This window comes from Callorhinus ursinus, unplaced genomic scaffold (assembly GCF_003265705.2).
Source record: "Callorhinus ursinus isolate GAN/ISIS: 27379988/994484 unplaced genomic scaffold, GSC_fseal_2.0 scaffold32, whole genome shotgun sequence".
Taxonomy (NCBI): Eukaryota; Metazoa; Chordata; class Mammalia; order Carnivora; family Otariidae; genus Callorhinus; species Callorhinus ursinus.
In genome coordinates, this window is record NW_027397094.1 from 12,616,923 (window position 1) to 12,643,510 (window position 26,588).

The window sequence follows — 26,588 nt, forward strand, 5'->3', positions numbered from 1 at the left end:
TTGCTGTATTTCTGTGAAAAATGCCACTAGAATTTTGATAGGCATTGCATTGAATCTGTACATTGCTTTGGGTAGTATGGACATTTAAAAAATATTCTTCCAACCCGTGAGCACAGAATATCATTCCATTTATTTGTGTCTTCTTCAGTTTCTTTCATCAGTGTCTTACAGCTTCCAATGTACAGCTCTTTCACCTCCTTGGTTAAATTTATTCCTAGGTATTTTATTCTTTTTGATCCAGTTGTTAATAGGATTGGTTTCTGAAATTTTTTTGATAGTTCATTATTAGTGTCTAAAAGTGCCACTGATTTTTATAGATTGATTTTGTATCCTGCAACCTTACTGAATTTGTTTATTTCTAATAGTTTTTTGGTTGAGTCTTTAGAAACCTATTTTTCAGTATATCTGGAAGGAGAAGTTTTTTTCAGAGGCCAAAATCTGCCATGCACTTCTCCTGCAAGAAAAGGAGAAATGCATGTTAACTGAAGCAGTTCCTCAGAAGCTGCTTAGACGTGGATTAGAAGCAGAGGGAGGATTGGTAGTGGGGTGAGATCAAAAAGCAGTTTGCAACCATAAGCCGTGGGATTTTCACATGCCATGTGGTCATCTTTATCTTTATTTATTAAGTTTTAGAAAAATCTTGTTTGGCAGTGAGATGAATAAACCAGGGATAAACCGTTAGAATAGGCTTGGGTTTTTTTTTTTTTCTCATATTTTAAGTTTTTATTATGAAAATCTTTAAACATACCAAAAGTAGAAGATTATAACAAATATTATGTACTCACCATACACCTTCACCTCCCATTTTTCATAGACACTCCTACCCACTTCTTCCCAGTGGATGATTTGGAAGCAAATCACAGATAAGTTATCATTTCCATAAATGTCTTAGTATACTATCTCTAGAGATAGACTTTAAAAAACCATAACCACAAAACTGTCATCGCAATTAGAAAAATTAATGATTCTTTCCAATATTTAGTGTTCAGATTTTCCCAACTGTCTTTTTTTGTTATTAATTCCAGTGTAGTTAACCTACAGTGTTGTATTAGTTTCATTTGTACCATATAGTGAATCAGCACTTCCGCGTATTACGCAGTGCTCACCATTTGGACACCCCTGTCATGGTCCAGTGGAGTCCGAATTGAAGCAGTGGGTAGAATTAATGATGAGAAAGGGATAGATTCCAGATATTTTTCATGAAGACTTTGTCAATAAAGAACAAGTTAAATTATGTTTCATGTAATCCCTTTCTCAAAGGTTTATTTTGATTTTCTACCAAAAATGAGGCAGTGATATTTGGCACTTAATGGTTTGTTTTAGTTATTTTATGATTTTCCTTTTGTGCATCAACCTTGTTTTCTGATGATATCAGGTAAATGAGGCATTTTGGTTAAATGTGATTTTGCTCAGACTGTTGAATCACAGATCTGTACTTCTGAAACAAATAACGCAACATATTTTAAGAAAAAAGGAAAAGAAGAAGATAACAGGAGAGGAAGAAAAGGGGAGTATGTCAGAGGGGGAGACGAACCATGAGAGATGATGGACTCTGAAAAACTGAGGGTTCTAGAGGGTAGGGGGGTGGGGGGATGGGTTAGCCTGGTGATGGGTATTGAGGAGGGCACGTTTTGCATGGTGCACTGGGTGTTATGAACAAACAATGAATCATGGAACACTGCATCAAAAACTAATGATGTAATATATGGTGATTAACATAACAATAAAAAAAAAAGATTTTAACCTTTAAAAAAAAAATGTGATTTTGCTCTTCTACAGCTTTTAATTGTTCCAGAAGACATTTTGAAATGGACAAAATAGACTATCTGAAGACTTTTTGGTATCAGTTTGTTTGTTTTTATTAGGAAACGGAGGCACAGGGATTTAAATAGCTTGTTACTGGTATCTTGCAGGTTTTAGAATCAATGTCAGATACGTCTGGTTACTTACTACGTTTGCCTCATTCCTGTTGCTAAAAGTACCTACTATTAATATTTCTCTGTGAAAAAGTGGGGATGAAGTGGGATATCAGTGCCAATTTTACATAAGCATTTAAATTATTCTCCAAATTCAGACTCATTTAGAGTTAGTTCCAGCAATAGGTACAACTTTCATTGTATAGTTCTGTGTGTCTGAGAAAAAAATGTTCCTGGGCCATGAATTTAAAAAAATTAACGTGCTCACCAGCATTTCCAGTGATCTGCTTATCACTAATTCCCCATCCTGAACTGGTGTTACAAATAAAAGATCAGAATTTAGTCTCAGATGAGCTACATGGAGCTGTGGTGCTAATAGAACAGTGATGAAGAATGGAGTTGATTGCCAGGGATTAAATCTTAGCTGTTTGCCTTAGGGGAAGTTACTGAATTCTCTGCCTCTTTCCTTGCTTCTTTAATAAGGAGCCTGACCCCACCTACTTCTCAGGGTTGTGAGCATTAAATGATACTCTACATGCAAAGCATTAAACTGATACTCTATGCATAGTTCTTAGTACTTTATAGGTGTGCAATAAATATGGTCTATTATAAGCAAGCTTAGTCAAGGAAGATTTGGATTTACATTAAAGATAAATTCCTGCCTAGGGAATTTATGATCTGCCTGGGTGGCACAGTCAGTTAGGTGGTCAGCTCGTGGTTTCAGCTCAGGTCATGATCTCACGGCCCTGGGATCAAGCCCCCACTCAGCGGGGAGTCTGCTTGGGATTCTCTCTCCCTCTCCCTGCCCCTCCCACTTGTGCTGTCACTCTCTCTCTCTAAAATAAATAACAACAAAAAAAGATAAATTCCTGCCTTTAAAGAAGAATTCGTTTTAGTACAGGATTCACAGTAGGCTAAAATAACAAGTATCTCTACTTCATTTAGGTTAAATTTTTTTTTAGAAACGTGTCTGTTGTGGAAAAAGCGGTATCTACACAAAAATTCCTATACTCCTAGAATTGTTACAATGTAATATCCTTCAGGTATCCTATTAGAAGACTCTGTCTCCCAGATTTTCTTTTTATTATTTTAATTGGTCCTTTGAAAAAATATCAACATGTTTTTGTTGTCTTTTGGCTGAATACATGGATTCTATGGCATATAAAAGGATTGAACTTAATGTAGTAAAGATCTCTGGCCTTCAATTATTTATTTTTGGAAACATTTTGGATCAGTTCCCATGATTGGAGAAAGGTGAAAGGGGCCCCTCATCAGAGCTATATATAAGCTTGTAGCACTCCAGCTTTGAAACTGGTGATAGAAAACAAAGTATCTTTCCCTTCTGTCTTCTAAGGGCAATTTTTAAAAAAAAATGTGATCCTGTCCATTAGACCTTATGGCAGTAAAAAATGAGCCATTCATATGAGTTGTCACTTGATTTTTTTTGTGTGTGTGTGCCTCCCTGGAAATGTTGCTTCCCTCTTTCATTCTTTGGAGTATTTAGTAAGTGTGATACAGGGTTTGCTGGCTGTAGAATTTATTGGTGTTAATCAGGGTTCTTGTACTTTCCAGCATAGTAGTCTTTCAGCTTTATTTCCCAAACTTACTATTTTTTTTTTTAAGAGAGAGAGCAAGAGCTGGAGTGGGGGGTGCAGAGGGAGAGGGAGAAAGAAAATCCCAAGCAGGCTCCATGCCCAGCACAGAGCCCAACATGGGGCTTGATCTCACGACCCTGAAATCATGACCTGAGCCGAAATCAAGAGTCAGCTGCTCAACCGAGCCACCCAGGCGCCCCCTATAATGTTAATGTAGGCCTTCACCTTTGAAAGCACATATTTGTGTGGTGGTTATAGTTGCTTTTGGTTGCCAGTGAGTACCTACTATTTTGGTATCAAACCAGGACCTGTATACACATTATCTCATTTTTACAACAACGGCCACTTCTATGAGAAGTGTTGCTATACCCATTTGTAGTTTAGGAAACTGAGGCTCAAGAAGTTAACTTTTCAGGGTGGCTGGCTCAGTCAGTAGAGCATGAGACTCTTGATTTCAGGGTTCTCAGGGTTCAAGCCCCATGTTGGGGATAGAGATTACTTAAAATTTCTTTTTAAATCTTTAATTAAAAAAAAAGAGAGAAGTTAAAGAACTTCTATGGGTCATAAAAAGAACCAGGATTCTGCTCATGGCCTAACGGACTCATACTGCCTACTATTGCATGGTTTATGCCATGCTGCCTTTCCAAACTCATTCTCACCATAAACATCTTGTTAGTTTTGAAGAATTTATGTACTTATGTGAGCATAAATATATACATATGTGGGGAAGACAAAAAAACTATGCCAGAAATGTTAGCAGTGGTTATCTGGATGGTACATCTGTGGGTGATTTTTAAAATATTTTTTCTTTGTATTTCTTTGTATTTTCTATACACATGAACATGTATTATTTTCTAATAGACATTTTTATGTTACATATTGAAGAGTAATTGAGACATGACTTTTCTAATTTACTGTTGCTTATTTCTAGATCAATTGGCCTTATTTCCTCAGTGGAAATCTCGCCACTATGATGTGGTAGTTGGTGTGTTGTCAGCTCGCAATAACCATGAACTTCGAAATGTGATAAGAAACACCTGGCTGAAGCATTTAATACAACATCCGTCATTAAGTCAACGGTAGGTTTTCTTAGTTGGCACCTGCCTGATTAACTGAGTAAAAGTTCTGAAAAACCTCTTTTGGGGTAGTCAGAGATGTTAATTTAGGCATGTGGCCTCTCTTCCTGGGAGAAATGGCTATTTCATTTTGCTTTCCTGCCACATAGTTGAGGCACAAAAGTAAATTTAACCAAGGTTCTTAGCCGAAAGGTAGTTAGAGGAGAATATATTCACTGGTTAACATATTAGTATGTATAGATACCTAGTTTGTTTTGTTTTTGCTTTGATTTAGACTAGTAATTCTTTTTTTTTTTTTTTTTTGAGAGAGCAAGAGTGAGCAGGGGGAGGGGCAGAGGAAGAGGGAGAGAGAATCTTAAGCAGGTTCCATGCCCAGTGTGGAGCCCAGTGCAGGGCTGGATCTCACAACCCTGAGGTCATGACCTGAGCTGAAATCAAGGGTTGGACACTTAACCAGCTGAGCCACCCAGTTGCCCCTAGAATAGTAATTCTTAAAGGGTTCTATTCCAGAATAGGTCTCTGCTTAGACATGTTTGTGTCTAAATATGCTTTTCACTAACTTCACAGAGACACACTGAATTTTTTCTGTTCTATATATTTTTTTTAAATACACACTGTGTAGCTCTTTTTCCTGACTGCCCTTCAAGGATTGAGCTTTGGTAGCGCATCTTATGTTGATATTAAGTGGCTCAGTTATGGGTTAAGAGCCCAGGGCCTTAGTCTTCTCAGTGAGACCAGCCTCTGAAGATTACATAGTGAGGGGATAGTGGAAGAGAAGCATGGGAGGTTGAACTTTTAGTTATGTGAGGACACTCAGATGATGAGCAGTTCTAGATGGCCCTCTCAGGATTGCATTAAACTGGCATGTTTGGGACTGAGTAGCTGTACGATTGCAGAATTTTCTTGTCATAAGTAGTGAACATTTATAGATTTCCTATCTTATTCATAGCAGCTTTCATTCCTTTTCAAGACAGATTTCTTTAGTTCATGAGCTCAGTGATAATAGCACCTATTACCCAGCAAATGAAAGGCCTCAGACTCATCACTGCTGTCAGAACCTCCTCCAAAACCTGCACTTCCTAGGTAGCTTTTCCTGTCTCGGAAAATAATGACCCCCCTCTACCAGTTGTTCAGACAGAAAACCCTGGTGACTATGTTATAAATGAGGGAGTAAGTCCCCCTTTTGGGTCTTTAAGGATCTCTCCAGCATGGTCACAGAAGTGACACTGGGAGAGGCATATGAAATTAGATTTATTATACTCACAAGTCCTAGAGAAGGAGGCACAGTATGCCACAGGGGGTGGCCATACAGGAGGAGCGTCCAGGGAGCAGGCTCAGCCACGCAGGTGGGGAGCCGACAGAGTGCGGGGCCCAGTGGGCACGTGCCTTTACTGGGGGTCATGGTGGAGTGTACAAGCAGAAGGCTTGAGGGGACGTCATTGTTGTGTTAGAGTGTCACTAGATCAGTCAGGGGAGGGCCACAGGGGGATCTCGTGGCAGGGACCAGCCTTGTCACTCTGCTGGTGTATCAGGTCACCTGAGGAGGATGCTCATAGCCTGTTTGTGAGGATGTTGAGGCACCAGGAAAATAGGAAGTTTTAAAAATTTATAATACATTGTTACCTTGATTTCTTCTTTCTCTCATCCACCCCATCAGCATGTTTTCTGGGTGCGACCTTTAAATCGTACCCAGGAGCCAGCCTCTCGCCCTTTTACCAGTACTGTCAGAACCACCCCCTCTCCCCATCAGGCCGCATTGCCTCTCACTTGGAGTCTGCAGAAGGCTCTATCTGGATTTCCTGCTTCTGCTTTTATTGCCCGATATTTTATTTCCCATGCAGCAGCCAGAGTGCTGCTTTTAAAATTCGTCAAATTACGTCGATTTTCTGCTCATACCCCTCCATTGACTTCTCTTTAGCTCATAGTAAAATGCCAAGTCTTACCTGACCTACATCTGCTTGCCCTACACTGGTGACCATACTGCTAGTGTACGGACTGGTGCTTCCATGCACTAAATGTGCTTCTGCCTCGGGGCCTTTGCACTTACTGTCTCCCCTGTCTTTATCACTCTTCCACTGGATATCCTCATGGTTCACAGTCTCACGTTTTTCAGGTCTCTGTTTAGATGTCACCTTAGCAGGAGGCAGCCCTATATTAAATAGCACCTAACCCCTTTGCCCTCTCTGTTCTCCCTTATTGACTTTATTTTCCTTTATAATACTTATTTCCAACTAGCATGTTTATTATATTTAGCTTTATATTTATAAGTTGTCTTTCCCCACTAGAATATAGTTTCATGAGCATAGGGACTTTAACTTTTTTTTTTTAAGATTTTATTCTGAGAGAACATGAGTAAGCAGGGGGAGGGGCTGAGGGAGAGGGAGAGAGACTCTTAAGCAGGCTCCACACACTGGGCGTGGAGCCCAACACTGGGCTTGATCCCATGACCTGAGATCATGACCTGAGCCAAAACCAAGAGTTGGATGCTCAACCGACTGAACCACCCAGGCGCCCCAGGAATTTAACTTTTTTCACTGATGTATTCCCAATACTTAGAACCTAACTTGGCACAGGGTAACGCACTCAACAACTATTGAGAGAATGACTCAGACTAAATGTCATGAGGAAAAATAACAATCAGATAGTCACCAGTAATTTATTTGCCATCATAGCATTACTGCTTTAAATTTAGAAAGCTTGGTGATTTGTTTTATAAAAATGATGGGATACCTGTATAAAAATAGATACTAGCCAAAAACAACTTCTTGGGGCAGAGTAATTTTGTGGATCTAGTAAGAGTATTTAAGATGGCTTTAAAAAAACTAATTTGGTGGGTGCTTGGGTGCCTCAGTCTTTAAGCGTCTGCCTTTGGCTCAGGTCATGAGCCCAGGGTCCTGGGATCGAGTCCCACATGAGGCTCCCTGCTAGGCGGGAAGCCTGCTTCTCCCTCTCCCACTCCCCCTGCTTGTGTTCCTGCTCTCGCTGTGTCTCTCTCTGTCAAATAAATAAATAAAATCTTAAAAAAAAAAACTAATTTGGTAAATATCTGCAATAATTTAATTAGTAAACTTACTCATTTCTGTTTATACTTTTTTCTAAATGCTAGTTGTTTATGAATGGTATTCTGCCTTAATTGGCCATTAGTAAAAGAAAATGTTTGCATGTCTGTGGCTGTGGCTCACTTTCAAATCTAGCATTTCACTGAAGGAGCCAAACTCCACATATATTTCCAGGATCTTATTTAATTAAAAGCCTTTGTAATAAAATTAATAAGTTGCCAATTTCATAAGTATCTATTCCGTATCTTCTGCATGCAGGTAGTGTACTGCAGTATGGCAGAATACAAAGATAGTTGCCATATACTCCTTGCTCAGCAGGGAGCCTGCTTCTCCCTCTGCCTGCCTGCCCCTCTCCTTGCTTGTGCTCTCTCTCTGATAAATAAAATCTTACCAAAAAAAAAAAATCCAAAAAAAAAAAAAGATAGTTGCCATATAGTCTGAGTCTTTATGGGAGCTTGAAGTTTAATAGGAAATAGTTGTAATAGTGTCATAAAATGTTATATTTGCTATTATATAAATAGCACATATAACTAGATGTAAATAGATATAAATAGTTATAAAACAGCCTAGAGTGTTTGGGAAACTCCAAACAGTTCCAAGTAACTGGAACCCCCTGGGGGGGAGGTTCAGGGGAGGGTGTGGGTGAGTGAGAGGAAGCGCTAGGGAAGAAAAGAGGGGCCGAGAGACAGGGATTATGAGGTAGAGAGAGGGAAGGCATCGAACCCAGAGGCAGGCCATGGCCAGCCCCTGCAGAACAGCCATGGGGACAGTGGCATGGACTGCTGAGACCCAGTTAGGCGGCTGAGGGGCTGAAATAAAGCGTGACCTTAGAAGAAAATGAAGTAAATAAACAGGAGGAGGGAGAGGAGAAAGAGCAGTCTAGGATGATTGCTAGCTTTCTAAGTTGGTGAATAATGAATTCATCAATCAAGGCAAAAAACACTAGATGAGAAGAGCAGGTTTCATGGGAGAGAAGTTATGCTGTGGATATGTTGAGTTTATGGTACCTGCAGGCAGTTACCAGCTGGTTTCCTGAAACATAATAATTATGTGTAGTGTGTACATATGTGTTCTCTGTAAGTTTTACTGATATAAAGGATATATAGCACATAATTGACAACATACATGATACTCTTTATTATAAATTCCAAGTAGCGAGCTGATTCTCATGGAATGCTCCCATGGTTCTAGACTTTTGTATCTGTAACCAGTTACATGTTGCAGTTGTTGTACATAAATGTTTTCTTTAAGTTAAAGAGTAAAACTAAAGTGAGAACTGAGATATGTGCCAGAACTTTACTCTTAGTAAAGTCAGGGACTTCTTTGGAATCAGGCAACAGGTTCTGAACAGTGGAAGAATAGTTCCTCAGTTTTTTGTGCTATTCACAATGGAATGGCTACAGACACATCACTTTTTTCTTTTAATTTTTATTTATTTATTTTTAATTCAAGTATTATTAACATATAGTGTTACATTAGTTTCAGGTGTACAATATAGTAATTCAGCGATTCTCTACGTTACTCACTGTCAAGATAAATGTACTCGTAATCCACTTCACCTGATTCACCCATCCCCCACCCACCTCCCTTCTAGCCACCGCCAGTTTGTTCTCTGTACTTAAGAGTCTATTTTTGGGGGGCACCTGGGTGGCTCAGTCAGTTAAGCGTCTACCTTCAGCTCAGATCATGATCCCAGCGTCCTGGGGTCGAGTCCTGCATTGGGCTCCTTGCCTAGCAGGGAGCCTGCTTCTCCCTCTACCTGCTGCTCTCCCTGCTTGTGTTCTCTCTCTCTCTCTCTCTCTCTCTCTCTCTGACAAATAAATAAATATATAAAAATTAAAAAATTATAAAGAGTCTGTTTTTTGGTTTATGTTCATTTGTTTTGTTTCTTAAATTCCACATATAAGTGAAATCATGTGGTATGTCTTTCTCTGAATCATTTCACTTAGCATTATACTCTCTATATAGATCCATGTGTGTTGTTGCAAATGGCAAAAGTTCATTTTTTTTTTTATGTCTGAGTAATATTCCAATGTATATGTATACACCACATTTTTATCCGTTCATCCTGTCGATGAACACTTTGGTTGCTTCCATATCTTGCCTACTATAAATAATGTTGCAGTAAGTACAGGGTACATATATCTTTTCGAATTCGTGTTTTCATTTTCTTTGGGTAAATACCCAATAGTGGAATTACTGGATCATATGGTAATTCTATTTTTAATTTTTTGAGGAACCGCCGTACTGTTTTCCACAGTGGCTATAGCAGTTTGCATTCCCACCAGCAGGGCATGAGGGTTCCCTTTTCTCCACATGCTTACCAACGCTTGTTGTTTCTTGTCTTTTTGGTATTAGCCATTCTAACAAGTGTAAGGTGGTATCTCATTGTGGTTTTGATTTGCATTTCTGTGATGATGAGTGATGTTGAACATGGTTTCATCTGTCTCTTGGTCATCTGTCTTCTTTAGAAAAATGTCTATTCATGTCTTCTGCCCATTTTCTAATTGGATTATTTGTTTTTTTGATGTTGAGTTGTATAAGTTCTTTATATATTTTGGATATTATCTCCTTATCAGATATCATTTGCAAATATCTTCTCCATTCCATAGGTTGTTTTTAGTTTTATTGATTGTTTCCTTCGCTGTGCAGAAGGTTTTTATTTTGATGTAGTCCCAGTAGTTTAATTTTGCTTTTGTCTCTCTTGCCTGAGGAGACATACCTAGAAAAATGTTTCTACAGCTGATGTCAGAGAAGTTATTGCCAATGTTCCCTTCTAGGAGTTTTATGGATTTAGGTCTCAGAGTTAGGTCTTTAATCCATTTTGAGTTTCTTTTCATTTATGGTGTAAGAGAGTGGTCCCATTTCATTCTTTTGCAGGTAGCTGTCCTGTTTTCCCAACACCCTTTGTTGAAGAGACTCTTTTTCCCATTGGAAATCCTTGCCTCCATTGTCATAGATTAATTGACCATATAATTGTGGGTTTATCTTTGGGCTCTCTATTCTGTTCCATTGATCTATGTAGACACATCCTATTTTTAGGTTTAATCTTCATTGACTTTTCCTCCAACGATTTACTTTTTTTTCCCCTCCATCTCTTAAAGTAAATAAAACCCTTATTTGTAGTGTTTGCTAGTTTCCATAGTGTAAATATTCCCACCATGACCAACTTCAGCCAACTAACACAGCATCTCTGAACACAGACTTGGGAAAGATACGCAGTAGCGCACCATTTTATTTCCACCACACAGATATAATACGTAAAGATAACCTCAAGAGCATAGATAATAGTGAAATAATTAAGAAATGATTAATTTGAGTATTTTCTTTGTTTTAAAGGAATGTGTTTCATTGTAAGTTTATGTAATTTGAGAAAGGCTGTTCTTAATAACCAGCCCACAGAATTCCTGAAAATTTAGCAGTTGACTCTCATAAGCCAGTAGGAGAAGCCTTGAGAATAACTATTGTCCAGGGAGAGCAGGCAGAAAGAGTGAGAACAGACCCAAGGGCAAAGCCCTGCTTTAAAATCTGCCCTAATGGACAGACTTGGCGAAGAAGAGCCTGTGCAGGTGACGGAGCAAGCCGCAGAGTGGAGGGAAGAGAGCACTGTAAGGAGACCAGCACTGTGGAACCACAGACTGAAGGGCTGAAAAGTTGTCTGTGGACTTAGCAACACATCAGTGGTTACATTGGTGGTAAACATCTCAGTATAAGTGGTGGGTGTTGAAGCTAAAATTTGTTTCATAAAATGAGTGGGAGATGAGAAACTAGAGCCTACAATTTTAGTTCATTCCTTTGTAGGACTTCACTAAAGGATAGGGTGGAGACAAGGAAGGGATGGTAGGTAAATAGAAATTAGTATCAGGAATTCATTGTATTTGTAATGTGTAGGGAAGGAGCTACGGGTTACAGGTAAGGTGTAGGAGAGGAGAGGACCTCCTCTTGAATACGAAGACTAATCCGGAGCAAAAGGAATACCTTCTATAATAGAGGAAAGCAAATAAAGCAGATTGCAGATACAGATATGTTGTAGATTGGGGCATGAGAAACTGACTTTACTGTAGTTTGTTTTTAATTGATATGAGCATTTGCTGGTAGCCAGGCCAAACATACTCATACTCGCTTGAACACAGTACTACAGCAGAGGGCTTACACATCCGTCGCTTGGTGGTTGGCAACTTTCAGTTTGCCTGTTCCTATTTTGCTAGGCTAGAAAAATAAAGTTAGAATTAATCCTAATAAATACTTGTGTCTCAAAGTAAAAGCTTTGAAATGGGCGTGAAGAAACGTGTATGCACAAAATGAAGATCAGTATCTGATGTTAATGCCAACACATCTTTCAGTGTGCTTGTGAAGTTCATAATAGGTGCTCATGGTTGTGCTGTGCCAGTGGAAGACAGGGAGGATCCTTACTCCTGCAGACTGCTCAACATCACGAATCCGGGTGAGTCGTCTTTTTCCTCAGCCCCGTGACTCTGCGTACAAGTTTGATGCTGAGGAAAAGTTTGCTAAGCTGACTAGTCTGGTGATCTGTTTTTAGCAGACTGCGATTGAGCTTTCATCAAAATGTATCTTTCATCCTTTTTGACAGATTGAGTGATCACTCTAGCTGTGAGGAGTCTTTTTAGATACATATAATTTCAGGATCCGGGAGAGTTTGTTCCTCGGTATGATTCAGTTACATCTGGAGATTCCTTGCGCATAGATAAATCTGAATAATGGAGTTTTGAACTTTGAGATAACTGCTGATTTCACCATCTTGTCAATTTACAGTAACCTTGATACGAATATTGTGAGTCAACTTTCTTTTAGAATTACTGCCTATAAGCTCCTGCAAAAGAAACAAACAGTAAAAAATTTTAAATATGAGTACTATTTTGTATTCCTTTACAGTTAAAGATCTGTGGGAGTTCTGATGATGAAGAAAGATGGTCCTAATCAGGTTCCCTCTGTTACTAGGGAGCCCGTTTTAGGACATTGCTAACTGTATAAGCAGATATCTTTCTTTACCAGCATTTCCTTTTGTGTTCAGCTATCGTTTTAAGGAAGACTAAAGTTTTCAAAGTCTTAAGTGTGCTGATTATAACTTCTGGTATTTTAAGATTTGTCAGACCTTTATAATGATGTACACCTTACTCTTAGAAGCAGCGGTAGTGATGTCGTTGAGAGTGTGGGCTTTGGAGTCAGGCTCCACAGCTTTATTTATTTATTTTTAATTTAAATTCAATTAGCCAACGTATAGTACATCGTTAGTTTTTGATAAAATGTTCAGTGATTCATCAGTTGCATATAATACCCAGTGCTCATCACATCACATGCCCTTCTTAATGCCCATCGCCGAGTTACCCCATGGCTTTAAATCTAGGCTCTGCCTTTTCTAGTTGTGTGACCATTGATCAGTTATTCACCTCCTCTGTGCCTCAGTTTCACCATCTATAAACTGGGGATAAAGGTACTTACCTCATAGGGATTGACAGGATGAAAGAAATTGATACATATAAAAAATTCAGAATAGTTCCTGGGACATGGTAGGTACTTAATATTATTTTAAAGAACCTGCCTTTTATAAAGTTCAGCTTCAATTAGCTTTTTAAATAAATTGTACCTTATTTTCAGGTCTCTATTTTGTAAAGCAGAGGTTTCTTACTTAGGATCTTTTAGTTAACATTGTAAGTAAAATTTCATGTGTAATTGCCTTTCTCCTCGTTTCTCTGAGGAGAAGGTCCATTAGCTTGCACTGCAGTCCCAAAGGGACCATGAACCTAATAAAATGTTGTATTACTGATGATGTAAGAGTAGCCTAGAACAAATTACATTTGAAATCCAAACCAAATCAAATTTTTTTTAAAATCTCACCTTAAATTAACCAGACTTTTATTATTTTAAGTGTTATTATTCATTAATAGTAAAGGAGTAGAACTATTAATTAATAGAAAAATTTCATATATGTAATACCTAGGTCACAAATTTTTTTAAATAGGTGTAACTAAATTTATATTGAACCTAATTTTATCTTTTTGAGGACTCAAATGTCATTTTAGGTTTATTTCAATACCTTAAGGTCATCATGAGCATTAATTAATCATCATGATACTCTGGATATGTAGTTTTGATTAATAGCATTACCAAAGCAGCAGGATTTCCTGTGTCTAGGTAGCTTGAAATTCAAGGTACATCTGTTCTTAATAGATAGGTAGTTAGATTATAGTGTGCTTAACCTTGGCCTTAAACCCATATGCATATACTTTGAATCTTTTACACTTACTGAGTTTATTAAAAAAAAAAAACTTTTGCTAAGTATAAAATAGCATTCTAGGAATTCGAAGGTAGGGATCCAAATGATCCTCTGGGTGTGGGAAGAAAACTGAATTTCTATTTATCTGAAAATAAGACAATGTTATCTTTATAAAGACTGAATATATTGGTAACAATAATATATGTGTCTATTTTGTAAATAGATATATGAGTGTGTGTACAAATGCGTTTAACTGATGCGGTTGTGTGAGCAGGAAAATTGGAAAACCACAGCTCTGAAAGATACAAAGAACTTCGATAAAATCTTTTAGAATAGGTTTTTATATTATTTCACAAAGTGGCACTGATATTCTCAGCCATGTGAACTGTTTCACATAATCGGTCCTGATTTCATTTATAGTAATTGAAAACATGATTTGCAAAGGACTATTTTTGGCTTTGATTTAGGCAGCTGTAGTGGAGTGGAAAGAGCACTGAGTTTGAAGTCCATAAACCTGGGGTTTATTCCTGGCTCTGCCACTTTCTGTGACCTCAGGCAAGTTACTTAACATCTCCAGGCCTCGGTATCATAACCCGTGATGTCAGGTAATGCCACGGCCACACAGTGCGGTGGTGAAATTGTAAATGCGATGGGCATGGCGCACAGTATGTGATCAGACATACTACTGTGTTTGATGTGCTTCTCTTTTATCAGTATTACATAGGATTTTTCAGTGTTATTGGAAGTGATTTCAAGGACTTTTGTCATGTGACATCACGAGTATTTTAAATTGCCCAACAAGAAGTAGAACTTTTGGAATTTGCAGAGCAAGACTAAATTTTCTCATTATTTATGACTGCATTAGGTACTATTTTTAATATCCCTATTTATCAAACCTTTCCTAATAGATGCCTTTGATAATATTCCTCTATGGTGTTTAGACATATATATGCACACCTGTGCATACAAAAATTTATTACAGTAGTTCTGATAATTAAATATTTTACCTAGATATAGCTAAAAACTTCATCCTTAAATTTCAAGATAAATTTATGTTTTTCCCTAGAAGCAGCCATATTTCTGGAGAATTTTTTTAATTACTGCCATTTGTGAAAGAATTATAAGATTATATTTGTTTGGTTATGTAAAACTCCTTTTCTCATTATTTTCTCAGTTTTGAACCAGGAAATTGAGGCATTCAGTCTTTCTGAAGACACCTCATCAGGAATTTCTGAGGACCGAGTTGTCAGCGTGAGCTTCCGAGTTCTCTACCCAATCGTTATTACCAGTCTTGGGGTGTTTTATGATGCCAACGATGTGGGTTTCCAGAGGAACATCACAGTCAAGCTTTATCAGGCAGAACAAGAGGTATGCACTGTTTTATACAAGGTTTTCCCCCATTTTTCTTTTTAAAAAATACCAGTTTTTTCCTCATGGCATATAGTAGATTGGGAGACTATATATTTACACATCTGGTTGGAAGACTTCCACTTTTCTTCCCTTACTGATTGGATACATTATAGCATAATATATTAATATACTGGTTTGGGAAGAGGATACCAGTAAAAAATAAATGTTATATCTAGAAAAGAAGGGATTGGGCCAGGTTAGAAATTCCCAACCTAAAATCCCCTAAAGCCTAAGGAATTACAAAAGTTGATAATGAATGTAGAAACTTTGGGACTCTAAGGTATAAGCAAGTATTAGTGTCTCTTCATTCCAACCCTGAAAGTCTGTCTCTATAATACAAGGCTAACAGCTGCTTCACATGTCTTTTGTAATAAGGATGTAGAGGGAATGAAAGTTTAAAACAACTGGGGTTACTCTCTTCCTGATATGTGGGGAAATCTGATTTATTCACAGAGTACAGCTGAAGGAGTATATTAACAAGGAATTGTATTTGAAAAGATCCGTTTGTAGAAATCTTGGAGGAATTATACAGTGAACACCCATGTAGCCACCTAATTTCCACCGTAGTTTTCATTTTGCTGTATTTCAGGGCACCTGGGTTGCTCAGTCAGTTAAGTGTCTGCCTTTGGCCCAGGCCATGATCCTGGAGTCCCAGGATCCTGCCCCACATTGGGCTCCCTGCTCAGCTGGGAGTCTGCTTTTCTCTCTGCCCCTCGCCCTGCTCGTGCTCGCTCGCTCTCTCGCTCTCAGATAAACTCTTAAAGAAACAAATTTGCTTTATCACATATAAAGTTGTTCAACAATCTTTTTATTTTTCCTGACTGTATTTCAGAGTCAGTTTCAGGCATCAGGACACTTTGTCCCTAAACACTTCAGCATGCATATCATTAACTAGACTTTTTTTTTTTTTTCCCCATTAACTAGACTTTAATATTTATTTGTGGTTTTTTAAATTTTATGCACAGTGAAATGTACATTAGGTCAGTTTTTTATTTATTTATTTTTTAAGTTTTTATTTATTTAATCTCTACACCCACTGTGGGGCTCGAACTCATGACCCCAGGATCAAGAGTCACATGTTCTTCTGACTGAGCCAGCCAGCCCCGCCTCGGTCAGTTTAAATTGCATAAAGCTGTGTAACCCAAATTCCTATCACCCTGTCCCAGTTCTCAGAGATGGCCTTTTTTTTTCCCCTCTGTTACCATAGACTGGTTTTGCCTGTTGTGATATTTAATATGTAAATAGAATCATAAAATACTCCCCTGTGTAAGGCTTCTTTCACTCAACGTGTTTTTGTAACTCACCCATGTTCTTGTGTGTATTCATGATTTTTCCCTTTTCTTTTACCTTTTTTTTTTTTAAAGATTTTATTTATTTATTTGGCAGAGAGATACAGAGAGAGAGCAAGTAGGCAGAGAGGCAGGCAGAGGGAGAGGGAGAAGCAGGCTCCCCGCCAAGCAGGGAGCCTGATGCAGGGCTCGATCCCAGGACCCTGGGATTATGACCTGAGCCAAAGGCAGCCGCTTAACCAACTGAGCCACCCAGGCGCCCCTACCTTTTTTTTTTTTTAAGTAAGCTATATGCCCAACATGGGGCTTGAACTCACAGCCCTGAGATCAAGAGGGCATACTTTGCCAACTGAGACAGCCAGGTGCCCCATTCCTTTTCCGCTTTTTAATTGCTAAGCTGTATTCCAGCAATATGTTTATCCGTTCTTCTATTGCTGGGCATATAGGGGCAGTGGCAGGCAGAGGGAGAGGGAGAAGCGAGCTCCCCTGCTGAGCAGGGAGCCCGATGCGGGGCTCCATCCCAGGACCCTGGGATCATAACCTGAGCTGAAGGCAGACGCTTAACCTACTGAGCCAACCAGGCATCCCTCTTTTTAATCCATTTAATTGTCTTAGTATATGTAGTCTTTTTTTTTTTTAAACCATTTGTAATGTTTGAGTTATTAGTGAAGAGACTTGGCCCAGACGGTATTTTGATAATGTTGATTTATTTTTTAGTTGCCATATTTTTAGCCAAGAAGTTAATCTTTGTCCTAAGGAAAGCCTAGTCTAAGATGGATGCTAACAGGTTTGCAGGTAGTCACAATACAAAAGGTATTACCAATGTATGGCCAAGAACTGGTGTTAATGAAGAAATACGCCTAATCCACTAAAACCCCCCTAATCCTAAACTTCTGCATGGCCCTCATAGCTTTAACAGAAGTTTCTCCTGTAGTAAGCTGGTATATAAGAATAGGCATGAGAGAAGTAGGAAATATTCTTGCCTAAAACAAACTGGGAAGGACTAAAAAAAAAACAAACAAACAGTACAGGCGTACCTCAGAGACACTGAGGGTTTGCTTCCAGACCACCGCAGTAAAGCAAATATCACAGGAAAGCAAGTCAAATGAACTTTTTGCTAGGTGCACCTGAAAGTTATGTTTACACTTTAATGTCATCTATTGCATGTGCCATAGTTATTAATATTAATGCAAATATCACAAAAACAAGGTACATACCTTAATTTAAAAATACTTTATTGCTAAACAATGCTAACCACCATCTGAGCTTTCAGCAAGTCATAATTTTTTTGCTGATGGGAGGTCTTGCCTCGATGTCAGTGGATGCTGACTGACCAGGGTAGTAGCTACTGAAGGCTGGGGTGGCCGGGGCCATTTCTTAAAATAAGACAACAGTGAAGTTTGCCTCACTGACTGACTCTTCCTTTCACAAATGATTTCTCTGGGATGCTGTTCGATAGCATTGTACCCAAAGTAGAACATCCTTCAGAATTGGAGTCAACTTCTCAAACCCTGAAGCTGCTTTATCAACTCTGTTTATGCCGTATTCTAAATTCTTTGTCATTTCAGCAATTTCACAGCATCTTCACCTGGAGGAGATTCCATCTCAAGAAACCACTTTGCTTATGCGTAAGAAGCAACTCCTTATCCATTAAAGTTTTATCATGAGATGGCAACCATTCGGTCACATCCTCAGGCTTCACTTCTAATTCTAGTTTTCTTGCTATTTCCACCACATCTGCAGTGACTTGAACCTGTCAGCATTCTCCATGAGGGTTGGATCAACTTCTTCCAAATTCTCTTAATGTTGATATTTTGACCTCTTCCCATGAATCATGAATGTTGTTAATGGCACCTACAATGGTGAATCCTTTCAGAAGGCCTTCGGTTTACTTTGCCCAGATCCATCCGAGGAGTCTATGGCAGTCTTACAAAATGTATTTCTTAAATAATGAGACTTGAAAGTTGAAATGACTCCTTGATCCGTGGGCTACAGAATGCAGGCTTTGTTAGCGGGCATGAAATGCTATGTTAGTCACCTAGCTCTTGGGTGACCAGGTGCATTGTCAACAAGCAGTCATATTTTGAAAGGAATCTTTTTTTTCTGAGCAGTGGTCTCAACAGTAGGCTTAAAATATTCAGTAAACCATGCGTAAGCAGATGTGCTGTCGTCCATACTTTGTAGTTCCATTTATAGAGCACAGGCAGAGATTTATTGTCATTCTTAGGGTCCCTAGGATTTGCAGAATGGAAAATGAGCATTCAGCCTAAAGTCACCAGCTGCATGTACCCCTAACAAGAGAGTCAGCCTGTCCTTTGAGGCCTCGAAGCCAGGCATTGACTTCTCTCTAGCTAGGAAAGTCCTAGATGGCATTTTCTTCTGATAGAAGGCTGCTTTGTCTACACGGATAATCTTACTCAGTGTGGCCGCCTTCCTGAATTATCTCAGCTCCATCTCCTGGAGAACTTGCTGCAACTTCTCCATCAGCACCTGTGGCCTCACCTGGCACTTTGATGTTAAGGAGACAGCTTCTTTCCCCACACCTCCTGCACCCACCTCTGCCGGCTTCCAACTTTTCTTCTGCAGCTTCCTCCCCTCTCTCAGCCTTCATGGAATTGTAGTTGGAGCATTGCTCTGGATTAGGCTTTGACTTAAGGGAGATGTTGTGGCTGGTTTGACCTTCTGTCCAGAGACTTTCTCCGTATCAGCAAGAAGTGTGTTTCTCTTTTTTTTGTCCTTTGCGTGTTCACTGGAGAGGCACTTAGAGTTTCCCTCAAGAACTTTTCCTTTGCGTTCACAAAGAGGCACAAGAGGCCCAGCTTTCAGCCTTTCTCTGCTTTCAACTTGCCTTCCTCACTAAGCTTTAAAACACTAGCTTTTTTTTTTTGTATTTATTAACTTTGCTTGTAATTATAACTTATTTAACTCTTAAGTTTGCATCCTTTAAGTTTTTTTAAATCTAAATTCAGTTAATTAACATATAATGTATTATTTGTTTCGGGGTACAGGCCTGTGATTCATCAGTCTTGCATAATACCCAGTGCTCATTACAACACATCCCCTCCCCAGTGTCCATCACCCAGCCCCCCCATCCCTCCCACCCCCCTCCCCTCCAGCAGCCCTCAGTTTGTTTCCTGAGGTTAAGAGTCTCTTACGGTTTGTCTCCCTCTCTGGTTTCGTCTTGTTTCATTTTTCCCTCCCTTCCCCTATGATCCTCTGCCTTGTTTCTTAAATTCCACATATCAGTGAGATCATATGATACTTGTCTTTCTTTGATTGACTTATTTCACTTAGCATAATACCCTCTAGTTCCATCCACCTCATTGCAAAGGACAAGATTTCATTTTTGATGGCTGCATAATATTCCATTGTATGTATATATCACATCTTCTTTATTCTTTATTCATCTGTTGATGGACATCTAGGCTCTTTCCATAGTTTGGCTGTTGTGGACCACACTAGCCTTTGATTTGGAGTGAGAAACCTGCAACTCTTCCTTTCACTTGAACACTTACTGTAGGGGTATTAAGTGACCAAATTTCAATATTGTTGTGTCTCAGGGAATAGGGGAGGCCCGAGGAGAGGGAGAGGGATGAGGAAGTGCTGGTCAGTGGGTTTATCAATTAAGTTTGCCATCTTATTTGGGAGCAGTTCATGGCCCCCCCACAATTAAGGTAGTATCACAGATCACCAAAGCAAATATAATAATAATGAAAAAGTATGAAATATTACAAGAATTACCAAAATGTGACACAGAGACTCAACGAAGAATGTCGCCTCTGGACTTGTTCATTGAGGGGTTGCCACAAATTGTAAAAAGCACAGCGCTCCACAAATCGCAGTAAAGCCAAGTGCAGTTAATGCGGGGTGCCTATAGACATAATGGCAATCAGCCCTCTCTTATGTTCCCTTTTTTGTTTCTGTGCATTTTTTCTTCTAAAGGTTCTTTTTGAAGGGGGGCTCCTGGAGTACCTTTGTTCTGTGTAGAAATATGTGATCTTTCAGTTTCTTCTTAACCCTTGGGGTTAAGCCTAACAATTCAGCTTGATTTAACACCTCACACCTCCCCTAATGCTCCTCATTTCAAGGTGGGCTTTGGTTTTTTATAAGGTTGTGTGGATTTCGTTTCATGTTTTGGAACTTTAAGACAGCTTTTGTTATCATATCTACTTAATAAACGTGATCGCACTGGAAAACGCAAATGATGTCGCAACATCATTTTCGACCCGTATTAACTCTGGTTGGGGCCATCGAGGATTAAGCTGCCCAAGATAGAAGATGTTTGAAAACTTGGCGAATATGCAGTGTCTAACGTGGAGTCTTTCTTTTTTTCCCCTGTTTCTTGTCCCCGACCCCCCACCTCCCATTTATAGGAGGCCCTCTTCGTGGCTCGTTTCAGCCCTCCGAGCTGTGGTGTGCAGGTGAACAAGCTGTGGTACAAGCCTGTGGAGCAGTTCATCCTGCCTGAGGTACGGGGTGTAATGGAAGGGCTGTGGTGGCCTGGCGCTGTGCTCTCAGAGGCCAGCAGTTGATACTTTGCTGTACCAGGACAGCTCTTCAGAGTGCTGGATGGGGCCGCCAACTCTGTGCACAGATTACTGAAATGTAGCACTCTGCACCATCCCTTTTCACAGCCCCGTAATGCCTCAGAGGGTCCCAAACCACACTTTCTGAAAGGCACTGCCTGGTTTATTCAGTGGATTGAGAACTGCATGACTGTTTTAGTGACAAAGGATAATAATAGGCATGGATTGATGGAAACACGAGACCCAGATACCACTTGAATGAATCAGGTCGTTTATTTATCTGCAGAGGGTGGGGGTGGTAGGGTGCAGGCAGGGTAATTGCAAAGAGATTGGCCACATTTCCAAGATGAATAAAACCTCTCGAGGTTGTGGAACATGTCTGAAAAGATAGCTGTCACCTAGGTCCTTGAGTAGGTGTGTCCTAAAGATCCTGTCACCTACCTGCCAAGTGCCCACGTCAGCCTGCAGTTAAGCCACAGGGTGGTTGCAGAGAATTGCGTGGTGGGCAAGAGCAGATTACTCATCCATCCACCTCAGCTTCTCTAGGCTAGTTCAGTCTAGTCTGAGTACATTCCTCAGTTCAGGGCTTTGGAACCACATAGGGTTCAGTTTCTCAAGCATCTTGGGGAGTCACTGTAAATCAGCTGTTGAGTTCGTCCTGCAACGTCAAAGCTGAGCTAATTCATGGGAGCCAGACCGTTGACGAGCTCTGCTGACGAACGAAGAAACATTTTCCCAACGCTGGTCTTGTGGGTTCTGTTTGCCTTATACAACACATCTCATATGCTGTGGATCTTTGGCGTTCAGTACAAGTAGTTGAAACTATATATGTCAATTCTATAGATGTGAAAGGGATCTCCTTTATTTCACCTGTACACAAACTTCTGCCTAAAAAACATTTATTTTTTTAAAGATTTTATTTATGTAGTTGAGAGCGAGAGAGAGAGAGCACGAGTGAGCACATGAGCAGGGGGAGGGGCAGAAGTATGTCCCATCAAAAGTATCTTTTACTTTTAATTAAGAGCAGTGGCTTAGCTAAGTTGTATTCGCTAAGTGTTGGATCTCAGGTTTTGAAGGAAGCCATTCTTTGGTTTGTGTATTCATTTACTCAGAAAATATTTGAGAGGGGCGCCCAGGTGACTCATTCGTTAAGCGTCTGCCTTCAGCTCAGGTCATGATCGTGGGGTCCTGGGATCGAGCCCCGCATTGGGCTCCCTGCTCCGCGGGAAGCCCGCTTCTCCCTCCCCCACTCCCCCTGCTTGTGTTCCCTCTCTCGCTATGTCTCTCTCTGTCAAATAAATAAACAAAATCTTTAAAAAAAAAAAAAAAAAAAGAAAGAAAATATTTGAGAAATTAGTGTGTGCCCAGCACCGGGGCTCTGTGAGGACACAGTACAAAGATCCCTGCCCTGAAAGCAGCTTCCGTCCTAGAGGGACAAAAGGAGCCGGCACTGAGGCCGTACTTACCGTGTGCCAGACCTGGTGTGAGCCCTTTTCCTATATGAACTAGTAGGTAAGCTCCTTGAGGCTTGAAGCGAGTCATCAATGAGACTTTCTGCTCAGAGGAGCATGGGCAGAACCTCAGGCTTCCTGCGGTTCCTAGAACTCTTCCCGAAGGGAGAGTCATGTTATTCTGAGGAGCCCAGGAACACTAGCATTGTGTTAGGTGGTATCAGAGCAGTGTGAAGCCTGACGTAGAGTGCGTTTGTGCAGAAAAGACTTAGGATTGGCATCGGCAGGAAAGAGAAGGATGAGGCGGCGGGGAGTAAGTATGTGAGGGCACGTTCGGGGCCAAGTGCCTGAGCAGGAGCTGCGGGTGCAGCTCGGGTGAGTCCGAAGCCCCGCGCTGCCGCTCGGCGTCTGTGTGGCCTCACGCAAGCCGTTCAGTCTCACTGTGTCCATCCCCTCATCTGTGAGATGGGGCTACACCACCCAGTTGAGAGGCTCATTTTAGGGACTAAATGATTTTCATACATGCAGAATGCCTAGAACATGCTGCCACATGGTAAGCATTCAGGAAATAAATGCATACCGTCCTTATTCTTGCTGCTACTCATCTGGATTTTTGGGATCCGTTCTTCAAGAGCAGAGTTTCTGCAGCCGGGGCTGTTTGCCCAGGAGGGGCATTTAGCAATGTCCAAAGGCTCGTTCTGGTGTCACAGCTGGGGGTGGAGTGGTACTGGCATCTAGAGGCCAGCGATGCTGCTGAACGTCCTACAACACACACGAAGCCCCCCCAACAAAGAATTGTCTGGCTCAAATGGTCGATTGGTAGCGAGGTTGAGAAACTAAGAGGAAGGAGTCACAATGAGGGGCAAAGAGGAAGAAAATTAGCTTTAAAGCTTAAGGCTAATCAGAGTGTTACAGAGTCTGCCCCCATTATCTTGGTCAGTCTTCTAGATAGAATTACAATTTTTTTTTTTAAGATTTTCTTTATTTTAGAGGGCGCCTGGATGGCTCAGTTGGTTAAGCGACTGCCTTCGGCTCAGGTCATGATCCTGGTGGAGTCCCAGGATCGAGTCCCTGCTCGGCAGGGAGTCTGCTTTGCCCTCTGACCCTCCCCCCTCATGTGCTCTCTCTCTCAAATAAATAAAATCTTAAAAAAAAAAAAAAAGATTTTCTTATTTTAGAGAGCACAAGCAGGGGGAGCAGCAGCAGGGGGGAGAAGAAGACTCCCTGCTGAGCAGGGAGCCCCGCGTCCGTATTTCTCTGTTCAGCGGGGCGTCTGCTAGCCTGCTTCCCTCCCCTTCACTCTTTCAATCTCTCCCTCTCCCCCCCCCCCCTCCCCCTCCCCCCTCCTTCTCCCTCCTCTCTCCCCACTCGTGCTCTCTCCCTCCCTCTCTGTCTCAAAATGAATAAAGTCTTTAAAAAAAAAGAATTGCAAATTTTGATTAATCCACAAAAATTATTACTTTCCCTTAGAACGTCCTTGTTCTTAGGAAATACATGTTTACGTACTCAAAAGGTGACATGTCATGATATCTGCATTTGCTTTCAAGTGCTTAACAACAAGAATAGAAGAGTACGTGTATACAGACAGAGATAAAGCAGATGTGGTCAAATGTTAACAGTTGGTGAGTCTAGGTGATTTGGGCTTAATTTCAGCTTTTCTATAGGTTTGAAGTTTTTCAAAATAACTGGGTTGAGGCAAGGAGGTGCTGATGATGAGACAGTGAGTGGCCATTTCGGTTTAGATTTTTCATGCCTACAGCCTTGTAGGCATGAAAAAAAACCCTTTATTTCACTTTAAACTTTAAGCTAAATTGACTTTTTATTTTTCATTACTTCTGAGTAATATTTTTTCCTTTTAAAAACATGCGATTATTTAAAAGTGGCTATACCTGGGGGTGAGGAGGTAGGATTATGGATGATTTTTATTTTCTTCTTTTTGAGCATTTCCCAAATGTTCTGTAATAAATATATATTAGCTTTATAAAAACAAAAAACTCTTTTAAAAAATGCCATCCTTTTACACAAAATCTTATTTTTGTTGAAACCATGTTTAATTGTACATAGATACTCATTTTTGCTGCTTCAAGCCTAATTGGGTTTATTAGCACAGAAAAAATATGATAGTAGGTGAATGGTTTGCCTGCGTATCATCAGCAAAGAATGACAGGAGACAAACATCGTTTATGCCATTTTTCAAGAGAGTAGTAGATGAATTCTTCATCATCTTAGTCGCTCCGTGCCTCACAGCCTACTGGGGTAACATGTGCAGGATAACTTTTGATAAGCAAAGCTCTTGTAATGTTTTCATCGTGTGACTCACTAAAGCATAAATCTCAGTGGGAGTCACACATTTAAATGGAGACTGCTGTGCGCTTCTCTTAAAATATTTATTTCTCTAATTTTGTATTTTCCTTGCTAGTGCAGTTGAAACCTGAAACTAATCTCAATAAAAAGACTATGTGTGTTCACCTGAGTCCCTAGAGACATAACTCTTAGCTGTATGGGTACTAACCTACTCACTGTTTATGACAGTTGAAATTCTTTCGATGTAGTCATTTCCCCAAACCATAAAAAATTGTTAAATCCAAAAATAGTATAGATTTAAGCTACTCTTTTGGTTTGGATGAGAAGTTAGAAACATGACACAGAGGAATTAACATGTGAAAGGGGTTGCAGAGAGCATGCTCACGTTGTGGGTGAGATCATTCATGAGATCTGCTTTTTCCAGCCCACACCACGATGTGTTTCCTAGCTTCTGTTTTGCCACAAACCAGTTGTTTCTCATCTGAAGAGATCCCTAGCTTTATGATGACTTTGTATCAGAGAGTAGAAGGCAGGCCTGTGACAGAAGTGAGAAACAGAGATTCAGCTGTGACACGGAGCAGGCACAGATAGAGGTGGGGTGGACACAGCTTCTTCCTTCCCTAGGCACCGCTGGCTTACAGACGTGCAGTGAAGGAACCAGGATTGTTCTGGGGGCCAATGAGGTTTTTCAGGCAGTTACTCACTTTAGTCCACATTATTGATGTTGTATCACATCCTAGTCACTAAGTAACTGGTTGGACGCCAGCAGGAGCCACCATGAAATAGCAGGGTAAATGCCAAGTGTCAGTTGAACGGACAGGACAGAGATTTACTTGTTTTGTCATCATATTTTCTAGATTCATAGTTTCAAGGCAAAGCGTTTTTATTTGGTCACGATAGCTTTTACTTTTGCTATGGTTCATCTGAAACTACAGTCACTAAGATTCCAGTGACCCAACTGCCAACTCCAGGGGACACTTTTTGTCCTTCACTTAGTTGATTGCATTTTTCTCTTAGCTTATATGATCTACATTCTTTTGGTTCAGCCACATCTGGTGGTTCTTCTTCCTGATGTACTTCATGATCTCCTCTCTCGCCTTCCTCTTTTTTTTTTAAAGATTTTATTTTTAAGTTCTCTCTGCACCCAACGTGGGGCTCGAACTCAAAACCCTGGGATCAAGAGTCGCATGGCCCACTGACTGAGCCAGCCAGGTGCCCCTCTTGCTTTCCTCTTAATCATTAGGATTTGATACCCAGGTTTCTGCTTGTTTTACTTGTTCTTCCCGGGCAATTTTATCCATTAGCATCTGTTTGCTAATGGCTCTTAAATCCAGCTACAGCCCACATTTCTCTTAGGTACTGCATACGTACTTCTGCCTATAAAACTTCTCCACGTGAGTGTCCCAGGGGCATTCTGATGGTAAGATCATCTCCGTCCCATCCATTTTCATCTCCCCCTGTGTTTCAGTCTTGGGTAGCACTGTCTCCTTTTTCTCAGGCACCCAAACCAGAATCATGGGATTTATCTTCAATTCTCATATCCAGGCACTGACTAAATCCTGTCAGATGTATTTGGTATCATTTCTCCCAAACTTCATCACTATTCAGGCCAGCAACCTCTTTGACCTCGGCCATAGCAACTTCTTACTACACACGTTGCTGGAGGCAAGGGAAAAAAAGTAAAAATGAACTATTGGGACGTCATCAAGATAAAGAGCTTCTGCCCA

The 26,588-nt window shown here is 40.3% G+C and overlaps 1 protein-coding gene across 3 annotated transcripts in view; it reads left to right on the plus strand.

Moving 5' to 3' along the window:
• B3GALNT2 (beta-1,3-N-acetylgalactosaminyltransferase 2) overlaps window positions 1-26,588 on the plus strand; it is a 57,874-nt gene that overhangs the window by 8,600 nt on the left and 22,686 nt on the right. For 2 of the 3 annotated variants that reach the window (XM_073879029.1, XM_073879030.1), the window contains exons 2-6: window positions 4,443-4,590; window positions 11,990-12,090; window positions 15,056-15,249; window positions 18,149-18,208; window positions 20,954-21,049. In XM_073879029.1, the coding sequence (XP_073735130.1) occupies window positions 4,443-4,590; window positions 11,990-12,090; window positions 15,056-15,249; window positions 18,149-18,208; window positions 20,954-21,049 (599 nt within the window). The remainder of the gene's footprint in view (window positions 1-4,442; window positions 4,591-11,989; window positions 12,091-15,055; window positions 15,250-18,148; window positions 18,209-20,953; window positions 21,050-26,588) is intronic. The other variant, XM_025850809.2, reaches the window with a different exon arrangement.